At 45.2% G+C, this 17,604-nt stretch overlaps 1 protein-coding gene across 4 annotated transcripts in view; it reads left to right on the top strand.

Annotated features, from left to right (window-relative positions):
* Nucleotides 1–2,477: 2,477 nt before the first annotated feature.
* ANKS6 (ankyrin repeat and sterile alpha motif domain containing 6) overlaps nucleotides 2,478–17,604 on the top strand; it is a 381,649-nt gene continuing 366,522 nt past the window's right edge. For all 4 annotated transcript variants that reach the window (XM_078687780.1, XM_078687781.1, XM_078687783.1 and 1 more), the window contains exons 1-2: nucleotides 2,478–2,962; nucleotides 15,555–16,060. In XM_078687780.1, coding sequence (XP_078543906.1) covers nucleotides 2,622–2,962; nucleotides 15,555–16,060 — 847 coding nt within the window. In that variant the 5' untranslated portion in view covers nucleotides 2,478–2,621. The remainder of the gene's footprint in view (nucleotides 2,963–15,554; nucleotides 16,061–17,604) is intronic.

A 17,604-nucleotide genomic window follows, 5' to 3' on the forward strand; every position in this document is an offset into this window, starting at 1 on the left:
CCTGATAAGGGAAAAAATACCAGTTTTAGATGATCTTTCTAACTTTGGTACCGACTGGGGTATTAAGATACCGGTCATGCCAGAATAAAAGCGATCAGGTGCCAATCCGAAATACTTCCACGAATCGGACTATAAATTATGAACATGCGTTTTGTTCGTAAAACAGCAGCACTTCTAAGTGCCACGCATCATGGGTCAGAATAACGCAAATTGTTAGTCATTCCTGCACTTAATCCTTTTGTCACAAAATTCTGAGCTCAGCAGTTGTTCAATATGTTGTACCAACAAAGTAGGTATTGCTCTGAGCGGAGGGAGACTGCAAAAATCTTTTGTCTGTCTGTTTTGCTGATTCCCCAATTTCCTGAATGGGGACCAACAATAGTACCACTTTCGTCTATTGAAACAACTTGGCTTAACCTAAACATCTAGGCCTGAAAAGGAAGGCCTTGATTGCCGAAAGCATAGTTTAGTGAATTAAAAGTTTGCTCCTGAGAAATTAAGTGCTCAGCAAGTTTCTAATACAAAATTCTGACAAGGCCTACTTCGATTTTCATATTCTTTATGTCAGTAAATTGAGCACTAATATTGAGTTAGTTGTACTATTTGTTGGTAAAGCTCTTAGAAAATGCAAATGTTCATAATAAGAACTATATAGAAATCAAGCTATTATTGTTGTTGTTCACCCAAAGATATATCCGCTCAGAACCAAACACACCACTGGCCCTGTCCATACTTGGAAGATCTGTGTCAAACCCAGAAATAACCAAGGGTCTTATTTACAAGCCCCTTGCGCCGCTGCTGCGTTATGTTGCGTGACGCACCTGTGGCACAACCTGCTGCGTGATATTTACAAGCACACGTAAAGCCATCCTGCGTGGCTTTATGTGTGCTTGTAAATATCTCCCCATGTCATGCAACACTTTGCGTGTTAGGGGAGTGACATGGGTGTTGCTGTGGGTGTTCCCATGCAACACCTATATGCACTGATGCATTTCCAGATTTACAAGCAATCGTAAACCTGGAAATGCGTCAGAATGCTACGCCATCCCAGGGGGTGGCGTAGCGGGGCGTAACGAGGAGAAATGTTTTCATTTATCGTCGTTTTTTTCCTCTTTCAAAGCATCCTGCATTCTACAGCACTCATTGGAAGAGGAAATCACCTCAGTTTATTGTTTTTCTGTATGAAGGTCATTCTTCCTGCACAAAGTTAATCTCCCCTCGACGCAGGCATCCTTGAACCATGGTGCAAGGGTGCCTGCACCAGCGCATGGCAGCAGTTTGTGCGCCAGTGCAGGGGAAACCACAGCGATGCAATATATTGCTGTTAATATGTTGCTTACCTGTGCTTCGAAACTGAAGCAGCACGGTGCAGCATAATGACTTATGGCACCGCGCTGCGTTAGTTTCTCATAAATAGGGCCCCTAGTGTTTAGTTTACACACATTTTAGGTAATCCCAGAAGTACCCTTATGCCTTTCAATTGCCATGCTGGTGACCTGATTCTGCTTGTCAGTGGTGCTGAGCAGTAAACATGTTGAAGGGAGAAGCCATTTGCATCGTTCAGGTGCAGCAGCAGAGCCTACTTAACAATGTTGAAAAAATATTTATCTGTAGTGAACGTATTTGACTACACAAATGTAAATCCCCTTGTGTTGCGTTTTGTTACCTAGGAAAGGCAGTTATAAAATATGGAGAATCCATATTATAGAATGTTTTTCTTAAATTAGGGCGTGTGTGGTACTTAACATAGTGTTGCCTGTAGAAAAGTGCCAGAGGTCCCTATACTAGGCTCCTGCTCCAAGGCTTGGTTTACTGCCTACGCTAAACTTGCAGAAAAGGAGAGGAAGTTTAAAAACTGCGTTTAGGGTGGCAACTTCATTCTCTCATTCTAGGTTGTCATTTCTAGTCTTGGGCATGTCACACAAAAATAATGGTTATCATGTGTGTTAGTGTCAAATTCAACTTTGTTGGAAATTAAACTATCAATAAAGCCACAAAGAGGAGGGTAGGTTGGGACCTGACATGGAATAACTTCGGTGATCTGTGGTAATCCTATGTTAAGTGTGAGTAGTTAATCGAATCATTTTACTCCCTTTAAGTCGGATTACGTTTAGATTTACTATTCACAGTGAAAACGTTGAAGGTCGAGTACAGAGTTGAATCAATAAAACAAGAATCTAATTTTCTGCATTGCACAATTTTTCTTTCTCCACTGCTTGCAATCAAATGTCACGCAGTCACTCATGAGGCACCTAAATGTCACTTACACGTGTACTGCAAAAAAGGAAATGTCACACATGCTTATTGAAAAGTTTAGCTGCTATAAAACAGTCCTTGAAGCGAGGAAACAAACTTTTTTTAATTCAGCAAAACGTTGCTTTACTTTTATCCTCAAATCCTGTGCCAACCTCACACGGAACTGACCATACTACTTTCCATCCTGGACTTCGGGTCCAGGCCCGGAAAATCCAGGCAGACTCCAGACTCCGAGCCGCTCCCAGCGCATGCGTGACGACGCAGCCGGCGACCCCTGGCCCCAGCCCGAGGAGAGCCGGGAACGCGCCTTGCCCAAAGCCGCTCCCTCCGAGTAACGGGGCTGCAGAGCCCGCACCGGCGCCGCCATGGAGCGCAGCCTCGCAGCCCGCTGCCAGCAGCTGCTGCGCGCCTGCGAGGAGGGGGACTGCGAGGGCGCCCGGCGGCTGCTGGAGCCCGAGGGCGGCGGCGGCGGGAGCGGCGGCGCGTCCCAGTGCGGCGGGCGGCTGCCCCGGGAGGTCCAGCCGGAGGGCTCGCCTGGCTCCCTCCCGCCGCCGCCGGTGGACTGCACCGACGAGGACGGCAACACGGCGCTGCAGCTGGCGGCCGCCGGGGGCTGGGAGCCCCTGGTGCGCTTCCTGCTGCGCAAAGGGGCGGCGGTGGAGAGCAGGAACCACTGCGGCTGGAGCCCCCTCATGCAGGCGGCCAGGTACCGACTCTCCCGGGGGTGGTGAGGGCCACAGACCGCGCGTTGTCTGGGAAACCGTCCTGGGATGCGCCTTAGTTTCTCCTTCCGTTGTCTCCGTGGCCCAGGGTCCTCGCTTGCATTTATTGGACTTGAGTGTATAGGGAGGGGGTAGAGTTGTCCGACTTTATTGTGAGTCACTCGCTTACAGTTTGTACGCAATATCAGAGACCACAAAATTACATAGTTTAAAGAAAGTTCATGAGCGGAGCAGTTACTTGCACCAAACGCCTCGGATACTGTAAATGCTCTTGCATTTCCCAGAACGTAGCAGGCTGGCATCGGCTACCTAGGTGTCTTTTGCCCTGAACTTTCCACATATGCAGTACATTTCACGTTGAAGTAGGTGGTTAAGCGGGCGCGTTATAGCTGCCCCCAGCTGTGCAAAAGAGTGGCACAGAGGCATCCACATTCTTGGAAATGTTTTCAGGAAATGCATAGCAGATCATATTACGTATTTGCTCGTACGCACTAGTGAATGCTGACTTTCGCACGTTTCAGAAAAATGCTTATAGATTTAAAACCGTTTTCAAGAGGGCTGTGCGATGGATTTATCTCTTGTATCATGAATAAAAGTAGCCTGTCAACTCCAGCTCCTCGTATGCACTTTACTTTTAGAAGCCTGCGTTTCTGAATTTTATATCTGAACATCACACTTACTAATCCTGTTTCTTTTAAGGTTGCATCAAAAATCTGCAATGATCATGAAAAATGTAAATCATATAATATTTGAATGCAATGGGACTTATTTGGTACACGTCTTTCCCAACACAACTGATTGAGAACACAGATGAGTCAGTGTGGTACACTGTCGAACAAACTAAGCGATATGAAAGAACTTCGGTAGTGCTTCAATTGCGCATCGCACAGTCGTTCGGCTAGCTCTGCCATTGTGCAGACGCCGTTTGTATCCTCGGGACTGTCCAAAGACACACGGCTAGTTCAAGAGCCAGCATTATCTGAGCCTCGAGACAAGTTGGCCACATCGCTATTAAAGAAAATCACATCACCTGCAGCACCATCGAGTGCTTTGAGGTTATTCTGAACCCAAGTCTTAGTTGAAGAAACGACAGTGTGCTACATTTACGCCACATCCAGTCATTACAGGGGTCCCGGGTGGGATCTCTGTAAGTTGCTTTTATTCACTTTCTACACGGTGTCACATTCACTTTACCCTATCCGCAGTAGAATATAGCAGGTGCCCCACATTCACTCAGTCCTGAAGAGACCTTTTATCCTCATAAGGTCGAAACGTCGTCGACAACTTTTAAAAGAAGCTGACCGTTCTTGAAAATAAGTTGCCGCTATTGGGCAACTTTTTGCATTTATTTGAAAATTAATATACAGGTCGCTTCTTTTCCTTTGCAAAAAGCGAATCCATGTTAGGAATCTCATGTCACTTTTTTCATTATTATTGGTTGGAATATGTTTAGTTTTTTGTTAAAATGTATTCGTTTCAGTAATCTTTATTTCGGCAATTCTGCCATAAAAGATACAATAAAATTAATACAAAAACCCATCATACCTCCAGCCGCCTGAAAACAGTAAAATACAAGATGGATTACATAAAATAAGCAGTGCATAATCATGCTCATAGTAAATGTAGCAATATACAACCAGTCAATGCGAAATTAAGCTAAAGAATGTTGGCAACATGATAAAAATAGCTCTTGCATACAATTGCATAATTTACAAAACAAATGGGACACAAGCAGGCAAGAAATCAGGGTGTCCTAGCGATTAGGCGTAGTCTCGTGTGCCAGGCTGCCTCTAAAAACTTCGCCATTACACACACAGTTACCTTAGACAAGTCGGTTTTAAGGATTCGAAAAGCCTCGGAGCATCTGCGAAACCCTAGATTCTTACATAGGGGGACTACCCAGAATCTTCTAGCAGCAGAGTAGGCGGGACAAAAGAAGACTAGATGGAGTTCGTCTTCGAGCCTACACTTGCAGCCCGGGCAATTCTCCGGGTTCGATTGTTTCCATTTGCTGGTAAATGCTCTTAACGGCAGAGTACTATAACGCCATTGGAGGAACCGCTTCCGGGCCAGATTTGGGAAAATATCATCCAAAACTGGCTCGAACTTGTAAGAATCCTTTACCACAAGAAATTTATCTGACAATGAATCTGGGCGAGTACCCTGGATGTGGGATGCCAGATTGCATGCATAGAACGTAGCCACAAGATGTTTGCGGGGCATGCTCTGGCAGGCAATTAAAGGATCGTTCCACAGGGACGGAAGGCCCAACCGGTCAAATTCAGTTTTAATGTATTTGAACCACGGGATGTTTTCTGCATCCGGTAGTGCAAGAATTCCCTGGAGTTCCTGCCTATAGTTAGCTAGCTCCGGGGTTGTCCATAGCCTTCTCCAGAATGTTAGAGGTTTCACACCCACCACTTTGTCCAGGGGTTTTAGGCCCAGATCCAGCCTAAGTGGCAGGAGTGGAGTGCTTGTCGGTAGTTTTAATAGCTGCCTAAGAAATTTATTTTCTAGGGTGACTAGATCTTTTTTGCAAGCATATCCCCATATTTCACTACCATGGAGAATCGCTCCTCTAGCCTGGAGTCTATAGATCTCCAGTGGCGGGGCTAACGGCCTAATGGTTGATAAGTTGGAATTTGCCAGCCTAATGATACCCCCGGATAATTGAGCCAATCTAAGATGTGACTTGGCCTGATGATCACCCCAATCGAATTTATCATTAATAGTCACACCCAAGTATTCAAAAGTGTAGACTCTTTCTAGTTGGTTGGCACCTATGAGTGGATTAGGGCGTGTCTTTTTGGGTGGGTTAAAAATCATATACTTTGTTTTTGAGGCATTTATTTCAAGTCCATGTTCTTGACAAAATGCCTCAAACCCTACCAAAACTCGTTGAATCCCCATAGGGGATTTTGAGAGCAATAAGGTGTCATCCGCGAACATAATCGCGGGCACCCTAGTACCGCCCAGCCGCGGAGCATCTGTGTTGTCAATGTTATTTAAAAAATTGATTACCCCATTGACAAAGAGGCAAAACAGAGTCGGCGCCAGGACGCAGCCCTGCCTTACCCCTCTGTCAACGGGGAATCTGTTAGAGAGACGGCCGGCTCTCCCACACCTTACCTGAGCAAAGTTTTCAGTATGTAGACGGATAATAATATCTAAAAGAGGTTGGGGGAGCCCAAGTTTGGCCAATACCGTCCACAGTTTGCGCCGTGGAACAAGATCGAATGCCGCTCTAAGGTCGACAAAGACGGTATATAGCGTGCCCCCCTCCAGCCTCACCGTCTTCCAAAAAATAAGGGCCAGCCTGAAAAGTTGATCCGTGGTCGAGACCTTGCTCCTAAAACCCGCCTGGAATGTACTCAACACTGAATGATCAGTCATCCAGTCCTGAAGGCGGTCAAGGATCAGCCTCGCAAAAAGCTTTTGCGAGACATCAATCAGGCTGATTGGCCTATAGTTGGCTGGGAGCAGAGGAGAGCCCTTCTTGAAGATTGGGACAATCTCTGCTCCCAGCCAAGTACTAGGGACCGCCATGCCTGCAAGAATTGCATTAAAAATAATTAGCAAGTATGGAGCCCAGATCGAGGGTTGATGTTTGAATAAGTCACCTGGAATTTTATCTAATCCCGGGGCTTTCCCGGATGGTTGTTTTACTATTGCCGCAATAATCTCCCCCAAGGAGAACTGCAAAGGGTCAACTTCTTCTACACTTGGATGGCAAACATTTGGGAAGCCCAACAGCACAGGATGTTCCATCGATACGCACAAATGGTGCTCCGGCGGACCCGGAACCACCTCTTCATAGAGGCAACGAAAGTGATCCTCCCAGACCACAGCCGCAATGTTGGCCTCAACTGCTTGGGTCGGCACTGATGAGCCTGTTTTCACAATTTGCCAAAATTTCCGGGTGTCTTTTGTCTTAAGAGAGTACAGCATACATTCCCAGTTTGTGTGGTCCCAAGCCACCTTTGCATTGTGAATGGCTTGCTTTAGGCCTGCCCTCCTTGACCTAATTATCCCAGGATCCCTTGGGTGCCTCAGCGCCTCAATCAGTTTGCCCTTTGCCTCCCTACAAGCAGGATTGTACCAAGACTGGCTTTGCACCCTACTGGGCCCTTTCCTCACCACTGGATTCAGGAGATCCGCAAGGGTTCCCACCAAATCCTTATGGAGTTCGCCCAGCTTCCTGAAAAGGTCTTCGGAGTGGGAAAGATTTATAAGTGTCTCCACGGATTCTAGCGTGGGGAGTAGTCTCTCGTAGAGCTCCGGAATGTGGTCAGGATTGTCTAAGAGTTTAGACCATCGGACTCTGCGCCTATCAGTTGTTAGGATTAAATTATCCTTTAATATCGATTGATCCGCTTGATCAATCTTTAGTTCGGATGGCAAAGCCAGGGATAGAATCAGAGCATTGTGGTCACTCTCACTTCTAGGCACTACGTCAAAGGTCAAGACCCTGCTCCAGTCCATGGTCTGGACTAAGACGTAATCCAGATGTGACTCATGACCAACCTTATTAAAGGTCGGTTTGGAGGGAATATCATTCCCACTCCTACCATTACAGGCCCTCAAGGAATTGCTAAGGGTAAAATGTATTCACTTGGGACACGATTACACTGTTTTGAAATTGTACAAATGTATATAAATGTGTGAATTGTTTATATGTGTATTTACTGTTGCTGGTATTTAATATATTCTTCCAGTGCATATACCACCTACTTGCCTTTCATCTTCTTGTATATCACTCACATTGCCATTGTGCATTCATATTACTGTAATTTGTTAAAGTATTTACCCACAGGAGCCATTGTTTTTTGTTTGAATTGTGCGCTAAGCACTTTTAATATATATATATGTCTGATCTTCATACCAAATCCATTGTCATTTGCTTTCCTACTAACTTTGGGGTGTGATTTATCATGCTGGCTTAAGCATATTATCTCATCTTGATAGGAAACACTCCAGCTGGACTAGTTCCATAGCGGTCGCTCCCCCACGATCTCCTGGCTGATCTCCTGGCTGACTGCCCCCCCTCCTGCCGAGTCTACTCGCATTGGCGACTGCCTGGCCCAGCCTCTGCTCCAGACCCCCATTGCCTGCCTCGGTGAGCGCGATCCGACGTTGCCTGCATTTCCAGAGCGCCTAGAGGCGAGCATAGCGCCTGGTATCGTCTGTTTTAATTTTCTTGTACTGCAAATAGCGCTGCATTGCCTGTTTACTTATTGTGATCATTGTGGTCCCAGTTTCGTTTTTTAGTCCGTCCACTTTGTTGCTTGGTCACTCATGGACCGTGTCTCCTCCCCGCTCCCCGCCTCCCAGCTGCCCCTCCCATGCTCCGCCCCCTCCACTATCCACTTAAGACAGATTTCCCAACGCGCAGCGTCCACGCCGAAGGTGCGCCAAAGGTAAGCCCGTCTACGCCCGTCCGCGCCTGGCCCGCGCCCAGCGCCCGTCCCCCTAGTCCCCACCGCACCCAAACCCCTAGACTCACATATGATGCAGCAACTCTCCACGCCCTCAACACCGGACGCATTCCTCAATGTTGCGTAGCTACCCCAGGACGCACCCACGGCCCATTCACCTGCCTCCCCTGCAAGTTCAACTGCTTCAGGACCCTCACCAAATCTTCCTCCTCCAAACATAGCTCCGACTCTAACCACCTGAAGTGCATCCTGCTGAACACCCGCTCGGTCCACAGACACACAACAGAACTCTGGGACCTACTCGACACTGCGTCACCGGACATCGCCTACCTTACAGAAACATGGATGAACACATCATCAGCACCCGACATCGCCATAGCCATACCGGACGCTTACAAGATTATCCGGAAAGACCGCACCAATCAAACAGGAGGAGGCATCGCCATCATCCACAGGAACACCATCAAAATCACGACCAGCTCCGACGATAACCTTGCAACCGCCGAACATCTCCACTTTCAGATCCACACCGACCCTAGGACCACACTTAGAGGCACCCTCATATACAGGCCTCCAAGTACCCGCACTCAATTCAGCGATGACATCACGGACTTCGTCAGCCCACATGCCCTCGCCTCCGAGAACTACATTGTTCTAGGAGACCTCAACTACCACCTTGACAACAAACACAACAGCAACACCACCACCCTTCTGGGCAACCTGGCCAATCTCGGACTCAAACAACTTGTTGACACCCCCACCCATATAGCCGGACACACGCTCGACCCTATCTTCACCTCCAGCAAGCACATCTCCTTCGACCGCACCACAGCTCTCCATTGGACGGACCACAGCTGTGTCCACTTCAGCTACAAAACCACCTTGACCCACATCCGACCTCAACCTATTCCTCGGAGAAACTGGAAAGAAATCACCTCCGGCCAACTCCTCACATCACTCAACCAAAACCCTCCCACCCTCTCATTGGACCCAAACCAAGCGGCCACCAATCTCAAACAATGGATCACCCACAGTGCTGACGAATTAGCACCCCTGAAAAAACACCAGATCAATTCAACCAGCAAAAAGGCTCCCTGGTTCAATGATGACCTTAAAAAATCCAAGAAGCTATGCCGCACACTGAAGAAAACATGGAGAAAAAACCCAACCACCGACAACATGACCACCCTCAAAGCAACCACCCGCAATCACCACCAACTGATTCGATCCGCAAAGAAATTAGCACTCAAGGACCGTCTCGGCAACAACACTCACAACAGCAAGGAACTTTTCAACATCGTCAAAGAATTCACCAACCCCACCGCAGCATCCAACGACATCACTCCCTCCCAAGACCTCTGCGATGCGCTATCCTCCTTCTTCTACAACAAAATTGCCGACATCCACAACAGCTTCGAGAATAATTCCAGCGATCAACCCTCCCCACCCCTCTCAGATCCTACCCCGCCCACTAACAACCTTAGCGCCTGGAACCCAATCACCACAGAAGACACCATCCACCTTATGAACTCAATCCACTCGGGCTCACCATCCGACCCCTGCCCCCACCACATCTTCAACAAAGCTGACTCCATCATCGCACCTCATCTCCGTGATGTCATCAACTGCTCCTTCAACTCTGCCACCTTTCCAGAAATCTGGAAACACGCCGAACTCAGCGCCCTCCTGAAGAAACCCACAGCAGACCCCTCTTAACTTAAAAACTACCGACCCATATCCCTCCTCCCATTCCCGGCCAAAGTAATTGAGAAAGCCGTCAACAGCCAGCTCGCCGCCTTCCTTGAATCAAACAACTCCCTCGATCCATCTCAATCCGGGTTTCGAGCCAAACACAGCACCGAAACCGCCCTCATTGCAGCGACTGACGACATCCGAACACTACTGGACAACGGAGAAACAGTGGCCCTCATTCTACTCGACCTCTCCGCAGCTTTCGACACAGTATGCCACAGCACCCTTATACAACGCCTCAGCAATATCGGCATACAAGGAAAAGCATTGGACTGGATCCTCTCATTCCTCACTGGGAGAACTCAAAGAGTCCGACTTCCCCCATTCAACTCAGAGGCCACTGAAGTCATCTGTGGCGTACCACAAGGATCTTCACTCAGTCCCACCCTCTTCAATGTCTACATGAGTCCACTCGCCTCCATCGCACGTCAACACAACCTTAACATCATCTCTTACGCCGACGACACCCAGCTAATCCTTTCCCTCACCAAAGACCCTAACACCGCCAAAACCAATCTTCACGAAGGCATGAAAGAAGTAGCCGAATGGATGAAACATAGCCGCCTAAAACTCAACTCAGACAAAACGGAGGTGCTCATCCTAGGACCTTCCCCCTCTGCCTGGGACGACTCTTGGTGGCCTTCCGCTCTGGGCACAACACCCACAGACCAGGCACGCAACCTTGGCTTCATCCTAGACTCCTCTCTCTCGATGTCCAGACAAGTCAACGCAGTCTCATCCTCCTGCTTCAACGTACTTCGCATTCTCAAAAAGATCTTCCGATGGATCCCCCATGAGACAAGAAAGACTGTCACCCACGCACTGGTCACGAGTCGACTGGATTATGGTAATACACTATACGCCGGAATCACAGCAAAATTACTGAAAAAACTTCAACGCATCCAAAACGCATCAGTGAGACTCAAATTAGACATCCCTCGCCAAGACCACATCACCGGACACCTAAAAGACCTCCACTGGCTTCCCGTCAACAAAAGAATCACATTCCGCCTTCTCACCCACGCACACAAGGCCCTCTACAAGCTAGGACCCGAATGCCTCAACACTCGACTGTCCTTCTACAAACCCACCCGCCATCTAAGATCGTCCAATCAAGCCCTCGCCGCAGTCCCGCGCATCCGAAAATCCACCATGGGCGGCAGATCGTTCTCCTTCCTTGCTGCCAAGACCTGGAACTCACTCCCCACTCACCTCCGCCTTACTCAAAACCACATCTCCTTCAGAAAATAACTTAAAACCTGGCTTTTCGACATATAGTGAACCCTTCCCCAAGCGCCTTGAGACCCTCCGGGTGAGTAGTGCGCTATTCAAGTAATCGAACTTGAACTTGAACTTGAACTATTGTTTTTCAGCGTATTAGTTGCGCTAGAGTATTATAAAACTCTCTATTTAAAAAAAATTGTTTTGTCCTCATTAGCCTCAGATTGCCTTTCACTCAGCTCCAACCGTGACCGCCCTGTGCCTTGAGAGCAAGGATCTGATTTTCGCCTGCCTTACCGAGAGACCCATCAATTGGACTTCATGAAGCCAAACTCCCTGTCTTACGACACTCAACTTACTATCATTTCTTTGGTGCCACCCTTGCTTGATAGATATGAGAAATTTAGAAATTGCTTGTGCATTTTCTGAGGCCTGCTTTTTAGGCATAATCATTGGACCGCCCTTCCTACCTCCCCAACCATTCAACTACTGGCCGCCAAAACACATACCTCCTCTTATCTAATGAGGTTGCATCCTAATTTAAGTTATATCTTAATGATGTTTTCCACTCTATATACATTGGAGAAAGATGACTCGTCCACTTTTTACATAATTCTCTTCTCACCAACAACATAGCATAAAATAGTAATTTTTGTCCATCTCCAACTGATTCCTTATCCAACTAAAAAAATATTAGGAGAGGACTTACCTGAATTTGTTTCTTTAGAATTTCAGTCAGCACTTTACATACCTCTCCCCAAAAACCTAAATTTCTGGGCACCCCATAAACATGTGAATGTCGTCTGCCGATTTCAACCCGCATTTTTTGTGCACGCCATCTCTCCTCTATTCCCAATTTTCGACAGCTTTTTCGGGGTCCAATATACTCTATAAATAGAAAAAAGGAGATTTCTCTTTAAATAAGCAGGTTTGATAATTTTATGAAGTGTAGTAAAGGATACTTGCCATCATTTTTCCAGCGTTGCTCCTGGCAAGTCCGACTCCCATATTTTATGTTGTTGAGTAAGCTCCCCCGCCATCTCTTCCACTGTTCGCCAATACCAGTGTGAAGTCTCCTTCTTCCTTGGGTCTTCCAGAATCAGCATTTCCTCCAATTCGTTTGCTACTCCTATCTTACTTTCTGATGCTTGGACCCAGCTCTGGATTTGGAGATATTTAAATCTGGAAATACTATGGTTTGTTCTATTTTGAAATCTCTCCCAAGAAATCATCCTTTTTCCTTCAATTAGATCCTCCCATCTTTCCACTCCTGCTTTTCTTAATGCCCCGGTAAAAAACTCTCTCTTGTCTTAAATCAAATTAAAACATAAGTTATCATTGTTGAGAAACCAAATAATACGTGCTCATGAGACATTGGGGGGAAGAGTATTGAATAGGTAAACTAATAATTAATTGGGTATTGCACTTGAATATTTGGGTATAATGATCTATTCAGAGTTGTTCTGGGTTGTCTTAGATAGAGGCTTTGACACTGAAGTGTTGCTGCGATAGAGGTGGATATGCACATTTTACCTGTCACATGGAGCACTCTCACCAACTTCTGTCCGTACCTAAGATTGGTAAGCAAGACAAATAGTAACTGCCTGCCCCATTCAAATTCACAGTCTGCTAGGTCAGCGATACTGTGCTGACAAGTGTTTTTTTTTGTTACTTTGGGGACGTGGCCGTATAAGCTGCGCACCTGAAAACAGGGAGAGTTATCATTTGGGATGTTAACCCTCACCTAACCTGGGGCATGTAACCAGATATGAAATGTACTTGACAAGCTTTATGCAAGTGGACTCCTTTCAGCTCGATAGATCTATTGACTTATGACTATGAGGTACATTTGTGGAGGCTTTTATCCTGTGAGGGCTCGCATCTTTGCATAAGGCCCTACTATTGAAAGATAGAGGTGGTTTCCCGCTCTCTCCAAGGATCCTCTTGGCACATTCTTAAATGATGAACACCTACATTGTGCTTTGGGGAAGGTGTATGACTGAAGAGTAGTCGCACACTGAAACGCACATCGGCACTGCACTGGAGACCTAGCAGACATAATTATAATAAAACGATTTGTAGATTAATGAGAAGCACAACATTGAAGGGACTTATTGGATGGTACTATGTCAATGTAATGAAACATCGTAGTGTAAATTATCGAGAAAGGGAATTTATGAATAATACATTGTTGGGAATATATTAGCTTTTTGACATGCTTAGCCCTGAGATTTTCTTGATGTTTTAGATGGGGTGATAAATATGGTATGAGTGCAGAATGAATGAGAGTGATATCAAATAAAAGTTGTCCTTGGATATATTTTAAGATCTGCATTTAATGATTTGTACATTAATATACATGATTGTAGAGTGATGAGCATTTGTGAATTCTGATGGGGTAGGCGGTTACTTTTTGTCTTGTTATTGTGTTGTTCATCTGTTCAGCACCTCTTATCCATTATTAGGGGCCCTCTCCTTTTTTAGCGCTTCAGATATTTAAAGCCAGAATGAATTAAGTACTTCACAGTAGCTCAATCGTGTATATGGTGAAATGTGCAGCATGTATCTAAATAGGTTTGGACACCATGCTCATAGTTGTATTTTTGGGTTTAGGCAAAACATCCCCCCAGACCTCGATATGTTTGGACTTGGTTCACGTGACACTCGTAGGTCTTTTGATGAGTCAATAATGTAACCATCCAAGTGTTCTAATCCTCACTCATTTAGAGTTCTGTTGTAGGATGAAATTGTGGTTAACATCTCAAATTCATTTGCTCTGTATTTGGTAAATGGTAGCATTGTATAATCTTGAACAGGGGTAGGAAAATGTAGATTGGCATATAAGTACTTTAAAGAAAATTAGACCCTCTCCGTTTATGGAGGCAAAGTTTAGTGGTGATTGCTCTAGTATTAAAAAATCTAATGTAGACTGTCTTTTGTACCCTACATATGTCGGCTCCGGCCTACCATGATAATTTAACATTATTTGGGCATCCAGTTCTGCAACATAGAGTTTTACTTTTTAGAATGTTTTATATTTAACTTTATTTCTTACTATATTGTTTATGTGTCTGGGAAAAAGAAAAGTTTATGTACTTTTGATGTATTTGTCTGCTAACAAAATGACTGATGTAATGACATTTTAAATAAACTTCTACTAAGAGTTCTATTAGAATGGTACTGGTCTTGCCAGTGTTAAAATCAAATTAAAAAACAGTATTTATTGTTCAGAGTACATGGCAGTCATGAGGCAATGTGTGGTGATTACTTTTATTTTACCTAATGTAATCCTGCTTATCCGTAGGTAGACGGTTTTAATATTTTTATATCATTTTTTCTCTATTTTATATGACACATGCATAATGGTACCTCTGTGCTAAGTGCAATCAATTAAAATAAGTCTCTTAAGCCAATGATAGTGGGTAATTTGCCACTCAATCCACTCCTAAGTGAATTGTAGTCAAGGTGCAAATGGGACCCTCCGATTGAATCAGGAGGACTGAAGAATTTGAAGAGGAACGTGAAAGGGCGAAATTGCAACCGTTTTGAAAATAACAATCTGCACCATTTAAAAAAAAAAAAAATCTGTGTCTAATATTTGAATCGGCTTTGTTCCCAAAAAGTTGTTTTGGCCTTAAAAAGCACGTCAAGTGCTTCTAAAAGTGGAAAGTACCTTACTGTCCACATAACATGGGCAGGTTTACTAAATCTCATGTTGATGGCCTAGAATTAAGTCCTCTGAACATGGAAACAAAATCCTCGTGAAGTGAGCACATCCCACTGTCTTAGAGGTCAGAGGTAGGAAGCATATTTGGGTTCTGGCTTCTGATACCTATTTCCGAAAATTGCATAGAAGTTGTCCTCTTTGCCCATGACCATTCTTGAGTCCGTTTTCTCTGCCCTTTTAGAGGGCCACATTTGGAGAAGGAAGATGCGATATCAGTTGTAGTCTTATATGAAAAGCTATACAAATAACTTTTCTACAGTCAAATGTAGTTATGTTTTGTAAATGTAGAAGCAAGTATATTTCATGAATAAAGCAATAATTCACCTTAATCCTCCAGTTTGTCAAAGTGCACAGATTTCTCAACCACATAGCTAATAGATGCTGCTTAGAAATGAAGCAGGTGGTGATCTGCTTTTGTTTTTTTCTTTTTTTTTCCTTGAGGTTTGGTCACCTGGACGTATCTCTTATCCTTTTGGAAAATGGTGCCGATGTCAATGCACAGAACAGACTTGGAGCCAGTGTGCTTACAGTAGCTGCCAGAGGTGGACACACCGCCGTAGTTAAGCTGCTGCTGGAGAGTGGGGCCTTTGTGGACAACTACGACCACTTTGATGTGAACATGGTGAACCACATCAGCAGCACAGAGGAGTTTCCTGATTTAACTGCCTTAATGGCTGCTACCCAACATGGGCATGAGGCTGTGGTGCGCCTTCTGCTGGAGTGGGGAGCAGATTCCAATTTCACAGCAAAGACTACAGGATGGACTCCTCTGATGCTGGCGGCTCTCAGTGGGAAAGTGAGTGTGGCTCAACAGTTGGTGGACAGAGGTGCAGATCCTGACCACGTTAATGTCCTGGAGAAAACCGCCTTTGAGGTAGCACTGAACTTCAAACACAAAGACATGAAAAATTATCTTGATGCAATAACTACGATCAGACCAAAGACAGGTGAGTAACGGCTAGTTTCTCCTATTTTACTAATGTTCAGCAACTATGTTGCATTTCTGTACTGAGAATATTTCATTCACATGACCTTCCTATGGGAATAGACAGATGAAAAGCTTAACTCTCGTTGGCTGATAAGGAGTTACCTCTCTTAAATGTCCACGTGATAGACCAAATAGCTATGTTGGTGTCTGGGTAAATAAGACTGCACTGTTAACCTCTGTCGAAAATGGAACAAAGGGGTGTGGAATTTTAGAACATATGCATTTGTCCATGGGGTGGGATGCTTCCGAAATCATTTTTTCCTGTAACAAAAAATCCACTTGTTCCTTTTGTTGGCATGTGGAGAGGTATAACTTACATATGGGAATACATAGCTTGCCTTAGTGGCAGGCAATCCTCTTTCATTGACCCAATCTGTGGTAGCCAAAGAGTTTGTGCCTTACTTAAAGCTGTTCCAGTGCCTCATCTCAAGTTCTACCCCTTTTCCTCCAATGTATCTGACTGCTCGCTCTCCTTTAGTCTGAATGCCATGATTCAAGAAGCAGTCGGTAAACTGATTATTGTTCTTGTCTTCTCTTCATTCACCTCCTGCCTTACTCTGCCGAGCAAACCGTCTACACTTTCACTCCAATCTGTTCTGTCTTCCTGCTGCTGGTGTCAGAATGAAGTGTATAAAAAATGATAGATTGAATGCTTGAATTATTCTCAGCCACTGGTAATCACTCTGGTCCGCACTCCAGTCCACTATTTTTCGCCCACCTTGCCACCCCAGTTCAGACTTTGCTATATGCAAATCAGTCTTGACCCTGCTCCAGTAGGAACAGTCCAGGTGGAAATGCCAGGTCATGTTCCCCCTAAACCAGACCACAACAACACAATTCTGGCTTCACCCTTATTAAAGCTTATCAGTCAGTCTAGTGTGCACACAGGATCCACGTCTGGGCATACCCATCCCACTTAGTGTCACACTGAAGTATGATACAAAGTGATGGCTGGAATACTTGAATTAATATGAGTTTTTGGTGGACGGTTCCTGTGAGGAGCAGGGTTGATACTGATTTGAATAAGGCGGTTCTTTGTCCAGGGTTGTGTAGTGGGTGATAAACGATGGACTGGAATGCTGTCTGTGCGATTGCCCGTGGCTGAGATGAAATCAAGCATTCCATCCATCACTTTGTTGTTGTTTCAGTCGACGCCCTTTACCCCCAAGATAATCCTTGTCTGTCCTCCAGTCTTGCACAACACAAAGGCTTCTGGGTAGGAATTTCTTTACTGTTTGCACTCCTAGCTGAATCCATGGCGCTCAGTGATTTGAGTAGAATTGAGATGGGCAATAGCAGCCATTATTAAGCAACAAGACACTTCATTTTCTGGCATCTTTATTGTCAATAATGTTATTTAACAATGTTCTAAGAATTGGTACCAGTTAGTGAAAAATAGTGCGAGTTTATTGAAACATAAGTGCGATTTCATAGAAAACAACCTGACTGGAATCCTCAAGATTTCTCTATGAACATTTTTCACGAAAAGTATTTAAATATTTT

Source organism: Lissotriton helveticus, chromosome 4_1 (assembly GCF_964261635.1).
Source record: "Lissotriton helveticus chromosome 4_1, aLisHel1.1, whole genome shotgun sequence".
NCBI lineage: Eukaryota > Metazoa > Chordata > Amphibia > Caudata > Salamandridae > Lissotriton > Lissotriton helveticus.